The 8,689-nt window shown below is 37.4% G+C and overlaps 2 protein-coding genes across 13 annotated transcripts; both read left to right on the top strand.

Annotated features, from left to right (window-relative positions):
* LOC140980254 (homeobox protein knotted-1-like LET6) lies at positions 1 to 4,619 on the top strand. Of its 3 annotated transcripts, none has more exons than XM_073445980.1 (5): positions 1 to 223; positions 392 to 1,118; positions 1,398 to 1,641; positions 3,729 to 3,988; positions 4,140 to 4,619. In XM_073445980.1, the coding sequence occupies exons 2-5, from the start codon at positions 696 to 698 to the stop codon at positions 4,227 to 4,229; spliced, it is 1,017 nt and encodes a 338-aa protein (XP_073302081.1). In that variant the 5' UTR covers positions 1 to 223; positions 392 to 695; the 3' UTR covers positions 4,230 to 4,619. The 3 variants fall into 3 exon arrangements, with proteins under 3 accessions (XP_073302081.1, XP_073302082.1, XP_073302080.1); XM_073445981.1 differs by having other exon boundaries at positions 3 to 223; positions 4,197 to 4,619; XM_073445979.1 differs by having other exon boundaries at positions 9 to 223; positions 4,204 to 4,619.
* Positions 4,620 to 4,880: 261 nt separating this feature from the next.
* On the top strand, positions 4,881 to 8,689 carry LOC140980226 (leucine--tRNA ligase, chloroplastic/mitochondrial-like). Of its 10 annotated transcripts, none has more exons than XR_012175902.1 (6): positions 4,881 to 5,216; positions 6,094 to 6,238; positions 6,332 to 6,388; positions 6,721 to 6,827; positions 6,902 to 6,992; positions 7,145 to 8,685. XR_012175902.1 is itself a non-coding variant. In XM_073445946.1 (5 exons), exons 1-4 carry the CDS (start codon positions 5,200 to 5,202, stop codon positions 6,805 to 6,807), a joined length of 435 nt encoding a protein of 144 aa, XP_073302047.1. In that variant the 5' UTR covers positions 4,881 to 5,199; the 3' UTR covers positions 6,808 to 6,827; positions 7,145 to 8,689. The 10 variants fall into 10 exon arrangements, 4 of the variants coding, with proteins under 4 accessions (XP_073302047.1, XP_073302049.1, XP_073302048.1 ...); XR_012175903.1 differs by having other exon boundaries at positions 6,332 to 6,639; positions 6,708 to 6,827; XR_012175901.1 differs by having other exon boundaries at positions 5,965 to 6,238; positions 6,708 to 6,827.

Raw genomic sequence — 8,689 nt, 5'->3', positions numbered from 1 at the left:
ACTCAAAACCAGATTTATACGATGAGTTGAGAAATTGTGATTTCTTGGCCCGGACACCAAACCCTACTGTCCAGATGACACCTCGATTTGATCTTTCATTCAATCTCCTCCTTTCTTTTTAACCTTTCCACAAGGGAGCTTCTCTTCTCTCTCTAGTTTGCCAGTAATGGCAGTGGCTCAGTGTCAGTGCAAGAAAAAGAGGGAGAGAGTTTTCATCGGGAAGGTAAAAGGCTTTGCTCGATAGCCCTCTAAAATAATACACCTTTCATAAACACACAGAGTGGTGTCTCTTTCCCTTCCTGCAAACGCAGCGTGCACTCTGCAAATCTCTCTCTTTTCTCTCTCCATCAGTGAATTTCTTTCTTTAACTCATTTTGTTGTGTCTCTGCAGAGGCAGCAGAAGGAGATTTAATGCTTGTGTTGTGTGCAAGTTAAAGAACCGGAAACATAAACTCTAAAAACCCATTTCCAAAGGATAAAGATAACCTGGGCAGGCTACTTTCTCAGACCTCATATCCAAGAGCGAAAGATTTCGAATCCTTCATCGACTGATCCCTGCAGACTCCACTACACTCACTACAACTAATACTGTTTAGGATTTTCTGTAAAAAGGCTGAAACCTGTAGCATAAAACTCGGGAGGAATTCAAAAGGAGATAAAAGAAAAGATGGCCTATTCGTGTGTGCAACAGAAAAATGCGTGACGACCTAGATTCATCTTCGTCAAGGGTTTTTTTAGGGTTTCCTGCAGGATTACTGGAACAAGAGAGGAAAATGGAAGGTGCTGGTGGTGGCTCCAGTAGTTTGATGTCTTTCGGAGAAAATAGTCATGGACTTGGTCCTATGTTAATGATGCCTCCAATAGTAGACAGCTGCAACAATAACCTATTTCTTCCTCCCACTAATCATCAAGATCTCACTATTCGACACGGCAGTTTAAGTGTCGAAGGTAGTTCTTCTATGATGCTTGAAGAACACCATAGCAGCAAAATGAGTACAAGTACTGGGTATTATTTAATGGAGAATATTAATGATGCTGGCAGCGGCTCTGTGAAGGCGAATATCATGGCGCATCCTTACTACCAGCGCCTCTTGGCTGCCTATGTTAACTGTCAAAAGGTATAGATAATTGTTCTTATATTTACATGAATTGGAACTACGTACCACAGAATCTTGAAATTAATTAAAACCTCATTTTGTACCAATTTTCTACCTTAGTGAAACCCAAGTACCAGAAGAGCTGTGAGATTTTTACCAAACGGGTTTTTCTGTTAGTGTTTGATAACAACAATCGAGATAGAGTGTGTCACCAGAACCCTTTGTAAGCAAGTGACGAAAGTGACCAGATTGAAATTGTTGAAAAACTGTAGTGTTTTATGGAATTTGACTGTTCAACAGATCGGAGCTCCTCCCGAAGTGGTGGCGAGACTGGAACAATCCTGCACATCTGCCGCTGCGCTGGGCCGACAAGGCACAAGCTGCGTCGGCGAAGATCCGGCGCTGGACCAATTCATGGAGGCCTATTGTGAAATGCTGACAAAATATGAGCAAGAACTGTCGAAACCCTTCGCGGAAGCTATGCTTTTTCTCTCAAGAATTGAATGCCAGTTCAAATCTCTCTCTCTGTCTCCTATGGATTCTGGTGTTAAATCAAACCCTTATCCCTCTCTCCCTCTCCCTCTCCCTCTCCCTCTCCCTCTCGCCCCTTTTATCGATCCTCGGAAGGATTGCATTTATTCTTTTATGGATTTTACTGTTATCATGAGGTGGATTACTGCTTCGTTTTGTGTTTTATATACAATAAATGGCTGCATGTGCATGATTCCTAGGAAATGAAGAATTCAATTTACTATACGAAGAGAGTTTAGGTTCCTTCATGTAACAGTTCCTTGATCCGTGATTTAATCACTGTTTTTCTTTTGCCATATATTAATGACGACCGATATGTCCATGTCCAAATATATAAAAGCTTGTTTGGTTTCTTCTTATTAAGAATATCATATGAAAACCAATTGTACAAATAAATTTTCTATTTTAGTGGGATTTTATAAATGCCGATTTGACAGAATTTAGTAAGTCTTTTGACCTTTTAAGTTGTTTCATCTATACAAACTATAAAGCATGTGAGGCAGTGTATATATGCATATTTGTGTGTCTTCGTGCATGTGCGTGATTTCTTCCATCTTGTTTGCTGTTTGGTATTTAAATAGCTTTAAATAATCAAATATCTAATATTTCTCGCAAATATGTGTTTTCCAAAAAGTTTTATCTGATATCTGTGTTTATTTCTCTATCTTCGGAAAAAATCTACTGTAAGATTTCCTGCAACATTCCATGTTACATTAATTGATACATGTGGGTTTTCATTGGTGTGACAGTTTTTAAATATGTTGAATTAGACATGTGGCAATAATGTTACATGATTTGTTGCAGATGAATTTTTTCCATTTCTTCGGCAGGGGACTTGTTTTCCTGATCAATTGAAAGTTTATCTACGTTTTTGTATTTGGAGGTGCTAATTTTATGGCTGTCGTCTGTACTAAAACTATCTTCTTGTGAGAACCTTTAAAGTTCATGAAGGAATTGCATACAGTTGTAAACTTCATGTCCATCGTCCACTGAACATGTTATAGGAGCATGGTTATTACTTTCTTTTCAGTATGAAGTCGACTGGAATATGATGAATGAAGCTTTCTCGATGGGTGGTGCACATATAAGTGAACTAACTTTGTGTTGTGATAATTCAAACAAACTAATGGTTTGGTATTGCCTGTTCCATTAATTGTCTAGTGGGGACTATTAGATATGAAGTTTATGTCATAAATTTCTCACCATAAAACAATTTCTTGCGCGTGGTGGCCTATTGTGTGGAATTTATGCGGCCTTCGTGCAATTCTGAATCTAAATATCTTTAATTATGCATCATATGCTCATAATATTCTATGTTCCCCGAACATCTTTTCCTATTGATTAGTATATTTTGTCTCGATATCCATAATTTACTTAGTTGGGGAATTATAACTTCACATTGATTGATCACTTTGTTTATTTAAAAGGTTCAAGCTTTGGAAAAAAGTAACTTCCGTTATCCGAGTATTAGTACAGCACACTCCGGTTAGAGCTAATTAATCTCTTTTTGAAGGCTTGACATGTGAACAATAGACTTTGAACCAAAGCCTTCTTATCCTAGCACGGCATGAATACTTGACCCGAAGTACATTTGCTGGTCCACGTATATCCGAAAGAAAGGGAGTATGTTTGCGTACGAGAAGGAGATGATGTATTTAGGTGCTATATAATACTGAGAGATGTCATCAAGGTCTTCATTAATTGGATAGTGCTGGAAACACTTTCTCGGGCACAAATCCTCTTGCATATGCTGTCTATATTAGTTTGACAATGTTAATGATTTTATTGTTTTTAATTGAGTGCTAATTGAAGGACAACTACATATTTATATTGTTAAGAAGACGTGTGGCTTTGAAAACTAGGAGGTATACCTGAGAAATCACATTTCATCCATTGACTGATGTGAATAATCAAGAGTTTCTGGCTACCTTGGGATTTTTTTTTTCTTGAAAACAATTTACTTTGATTTTCATTATATTGTTTCCAAAGATGATATATGCTGCAATTTGTCCCGATATATCCGTTTTTTGACGGGCCATGAACTGAGATAAAAATCGTGACGGATCTGAATAATTGAAATGATTTACGTGCTTTGACTAGATAATTCTCTTGCGGCTTGTGGTGAAGCAATGGATAGAAATGGTTCTTCGGAGGAAGACGTAGATGTAAACAACAGCAGAATTGACCCTCTAGCAGAAGATCATGAATTGAAAGGTCAATTGTTGCGGAAATACAGTGGATACTTGGGGAGCCTGAAGCAAGAATTCATGAAGAAAAGAAAGAAAGGAAAGCTGCCTAAAGAAGCACGGCAGCAATTACTCGACTGGTGGAGCAATCATTACAAATGGCCATATCCATCAGTATGTATCTATAATGTTCTGTAATCATGTTGATCAATACCCTAATCTCTAAAATAATTCAAAAATTCTGATGTTTTAGACTTTGAACCACACATGAAATGGCCTTCAATTACAACATATTTCATTTCTTCAGTCAACATGTTTTTCGCAGACAGAAGATTTGATAAATTACGAATACTCTTATCATCGAGCATTCTTGTTTTGTGAGCTAATAGGAAGCCCAGAAGCTCGCGCTTGCTGAATCGACCGGCCTGGATCAAAAGCAGATAAACAACTGGTTCATTAACCAAAGGAAGCGACACTGGAAACCCTCCGAAGACATGCAGTTCCTCGTAATGGATGCAATGCATCCACACTTTTACATGGACAATGTCTTGTGCAATCCCTTTCCAACCGACATGTCGTCTACGTTTCTTTGAGAATTTCTACGAGTCTAAGACGAATTTATATATTGTAAGTATGGTAAACAATGAAACCTTTGCTTTTAGTAAATGTAATTTTGGTGGTATATAACTTGTACAAACCCATGACTATTATCTATTCGCGTTGTTTGACTTGGAGTCTTGGACATGGTGTGCTTGAATTTAATTCAACTTTCCTCTTCGTATATAAGTCATCTAATTTCGATGACTACTATGCTTACTATCTTTGTTAGCATCTCATTAACAACGATAACGACGTGAGAGGTTGACGTGGTGGTAGCCATATTTTCGATTTCCTCCCATCGTGAGGGCCTGTAACCTTATGTTGTTGACCTTTTTGCTGGCCTGCTTAGATTTAGATTTTGGGTCCAAGGGAGCCCAATTAAGTTGGCCCAATAAAATTGCGGCCCAGATGAACCCTATAAATATCTGTTTCTTTTCTTCGTTTACCCCAAACTTCCCATCCCACGGATTCAGTTCTTGGCACCGCCACCTTCGGATTCCCTCCTAAGCCGCCGCCGGAAATTACTTCTGCAGCACCGCCGTTATTGTATAGCTTCTTGCAGACTCCGAGCATCCAATTGCTTTGATAATGGTGCAAGTATTAATGGGTTTGTACAGGAAGAAGTTGAAGAAACTAATACCCAGAAAGAAAATTAAGTGAAAAGAGCATATCCTTTTCAAGAAATAGAGGCTAACTGCCAGCGATACTGGGAGGTGAACTAGACTTTTTGGACGCCCACGCCCAATGAGATTGATGCCTCCAAGCCTAAATTCTATGTTCTCGACATGTTTCCTTATCCGAGGTCATTGTCTTCCACTTTCTCTTGGATTTTCAGTTTTGTGTTGTTTCGGAAATTTTACAAACTTTATTTGTTTTCTACTTTCTTTTGTTTAATGTCCTATTTTTTGTACTTGCAATATTTCTATGTCTGTTGTCTTTTACTTAATTTCTAGTTTGTCCGTATGAAGTAATATATATATATTTTTTTATAATTTTAAACTTGTTCATGGCTCTTGACATCTCTCTTTACCTAGTCCTTAGTTTTTTAAATTTTCTTTTCACTTTTAAAATTGTGGAAATGAGTGAATTTACAAGTCATGAAGAGTTTAATGGGTATGAAGGCTTTTAATTAATGATACATGAACATGAGGTTCATTGAGCGAAAGAGAAGTGACTAGAGAATTCAAAGGGAAGAGAAAGCAATTGGAGTTATCTATTTGGCAAATAAAATGGAACAACAAACAACTTTTTAAGATGTGTTTCCCTGTCAACATCCCTTCAGTTCACTTCCGATATACCTGCCCGATAAGCAATCCCATGGATAAATTAGGCACGGCTTTTGGAGGGACAGAGACTTTGGTTGATTCCATATTTTTGTTTCGTGCAATGTTTGATGCAAGTTGTACAAGACATATTTATAAATCATTATGTCATCCATATGTATTAATTTAACATCCCTATATCATTGATCCATCGTCATCCCATCTCACGAGCCTAATGATATCTTAAAGTACTCGTTGATGTTTTTAACCTCGTTGCCGTTATAACAGAATACAGGTTGCAAACAAAGTTAAATCATTAATTTTGTCACTTATGAGATGCTTGAAGAACGGTTTCTTGTCATCCGCATCTTGCCCACATATTCGGTGCTTTCATTTAAAATATTACGATTTTTTCAGTGGGGCTGGTTTACATGTTGGCCACCCTCTTGGATATTCTGCTACTGATATCCTTGCAAGACTTAAACGGATGCAGGGTTTCAATGTGTTGTATCTAATGGGTTGGGACGCATTCTGTTTACCTGCTGAGCAATATGCCATTGAGGTATGTTTTCCTTCATGAACATACTTTCTTAGTGGTTGGCTGCTATTAAGTTAGGTCCTTTCCTTTTTAATATTTTAAATGCACTCTTGACAGACTGGGACGCATCCAAAATTCACGACAATGAAAAATATTGACCGATTCCGCTCCCAGGTTACTACTTTTTAATCTGATTTATGAAACTTGATGTGGTACATATTCTCCAAGGCCTTTAATGTGTGTTGTTCTTCTAGATCATGCAAAGTACGTGAGTGATTCAAGTTGCTGATTGACAATTTTTCTTGTAGTGTTTTTTTTTGTTGATTCAAGTGATAATGCAGTACTTTCTGAGAATTTTATGGTATATGACTAACCTAGAGAGCAGTGATACAATCCATATACTCCATGCCAGTTGCAACTCTCATGTAAAACTGATTTTATATAAAGATTGACTTTTTAATTCTTGTTTACTGACAGTTGTCTTTATTTCCAGCTTAAATTGATAGGCTTCTCATATGGCTGGGATAGGGAAATTTCCACCACAGAGCCTGAATATTATAAATGGACACTGTAGATATTTTTGCAGCTTTTGAAGTGAGGATTGACATATCAGGTAGCAACCTTGCCACATAAGTGGATGTCATCTCGTGCAAGATACGTGGTACTTATGTTAAACATATTATGTAGGCTGAAGTTCCTGTCAACTGGTGCCCTGCTCTTGGCACCTTAATCAAATGAAGAAGTGGTGGATGGTGTAAGCGAGCGTGGCGGCCACCCTGTAATCAGAAAAATATGTTTTTTTTTCTTTCCAATCTTATTCTATAATTATGCTGTGTTCTCTTGCAGCATCCTACATTCAACTTTTGCTATTTTCTTTTTTTCATTTGTTGGATGGTTTTATGATTTTACATTTTATTTATTACCAAGCAGCCTATGCGGCAATGGATGTTGAAGAACTGCATATGCTGACTGCCTACTTCAAGATTTAGATGATCTTGACTGGCCAGAAAGTGTTAAGGAGAGCTACAATTTCATGTCCTGGATGATGATGGTTCAGAAATAGATATTAAAATCACTGTTTATACAACGAGGCCTGACAATTTTGGGACGACGCATTCTCAATTCATGTCATTTCAAAAGTTTCTTGTGTGAATTACAATGTTTCTAATTACATTCATCTTACATTGAAGCTACATAGTCTTTGCGCCAGAACACATCCTGGTATGCCTTTTATTTTTTAATTTCTAGGTCTAGTTCAATTTTTGTGGGCATTTAAAAAATTAATAATCTGGAGAACAGTTGGAAGAATACATTGAAATGGCCTCTAGAAAGAGTGATCTCGAAAGGACTGAGCTCCAAAAGAAAAAGACCGAGGTCTTCACTGGTTGCTATGCAAGAAATCCAGTTAATGGCGAGGCTATTCCAATTTGGGTTGCTGATTATGTTTTGGGACGGTATGAGATTATTTCCTAATTTCTGTAAGTTTTCAAATGTATCATATGGTCTCCGAAATCTGAGGTGCTCAAGTGACATGCACTGTTTATTTTTTGCAATCCTTGATGAGAATCTGCTTCTGTTATCAAGCAGCAAGGAGATGGAGAATTCTTATAGTAAATTAAATGTCTGTTTTCAAAATTGCCTCTATTGAAATTTACTCTTACAAATACAGTCAGAGGATAAAATTCCATCCCATTGCGCTTGTATTTTTTTCTTGTGAATATTTGAACTTGGCCCAACCAGTATCTTTTATTCGTTTGGTTCCATGTTACTGTGAAGTTGATTTGTTTTCCGTTTGAATCTTGCTAGAGGTTCATAACGGAGCTGATTTACCAGATTGATAGTGCTCTCCTTGTTGCAACTATTTTCATCCTATTTTTCTTATTTGCGAATCTGAAAGTTCATTCTCTTGAATAAATGTATTTGCGAGGTGATTAAAGTATCTGGATTCACGCTTGGGTTAAAGTATCTGGATTCACGCTTGGGTTGAGTGCTTGACTTGTTTTGCATTAAATAAATGAAGTTAAAGAGTATGTACGCTTTTTAAAGTAACGATGATATAACTGTATCTTCAAATCCGTGACTGCCATTTAGTAATAATGGCAGGTGATCAATCCTGCTTTCTTGAAGGAGTCGACCGTGGTGCTGCCTGTACAGATAATGGCAAGACCGGAGGAACCATAGAGGTTGAAGAAGCCTGGCCTTTAAACTTGCTTCATTGGATACAAAACTGTCCAAGTTGCTGTCTGGGAAAACGATAAAAAAGAGAATCTATGTTCCCAATAAGATTTTGAACGTTATTTTGGCTCCTGAAGGCGCCAAGGTGGCTCGATATCGTCAATTTTGAAGATGCTGCCTGCTGTAGATTATTAAACTTTATCCAATGTTCATGGTAGAACCTTAGAATCTATCACTAAAACTAATTCATGCAACCACGGTCTTAATTCTTAAAACCAAAGAATTGGGCAAAAAAAAACT

The sequence above is a fragment of the Primulina huaijiensis genome, chromosome 7 (genome assembly GCF_012295235.1).
Source record: "Primulina huaijiensis isolate GDHJ02 chromosome 7, ASM1229523v2, whole genome shotgun sequence".
Classification (NCBI taxonomy): domain Eukaryota; kingdom Viridiplantae; phylum Streptophyta; class Magnoliopsida; order Lamiales; family Gesneriaceae; genus Primulina; species Primulina huaijiensis.
Note: the sequence above shows the minus strand (reverse complement) of the source record. Positions and strands in the feature narration are given on the sequence as shown.

Bases quoted from the DNA above. Each gene is read 5' to 3' on its own strand.
- LOC140980254 (XM_073445979.1), top strand. From the start codon at position 696: ATGCGTGACGACCTAGATTCATCTTCGTCAAGGGTTTTTTTAGGGTTT. The intron at 1,642-3,728 runs GTGTTAAATCAA...TGCTTTGACTAG, and splicing joins TCTGTCTCCTATGGATTCTG to ATAATTCTCTTGCGGCTTGT. The intron at 3,989-4,203 runs GTATGTATCTAT...GTGAGCTAATAG, and splicing joins ACAAATGGCCATATCCATCA to GAAGCCCAGAAGCTCGCGCT.
- LOC140980226 (XM_073445946.1), top strand. The intron at 6,239-6,331 runs GTATGTTTTCCT...CACTCTTGACAG, and splicing joins CTGAGCAATATGCCATTGAG to ACTGGGACGCATCCAAAATT. The intron at 6,389-6,720 runs GTTACTACTTTT...TTAAATTGATAG, and splicing joins TTGACCGATTCCGCTCCCAG to GCTTCTCATATGGCTGGGAT.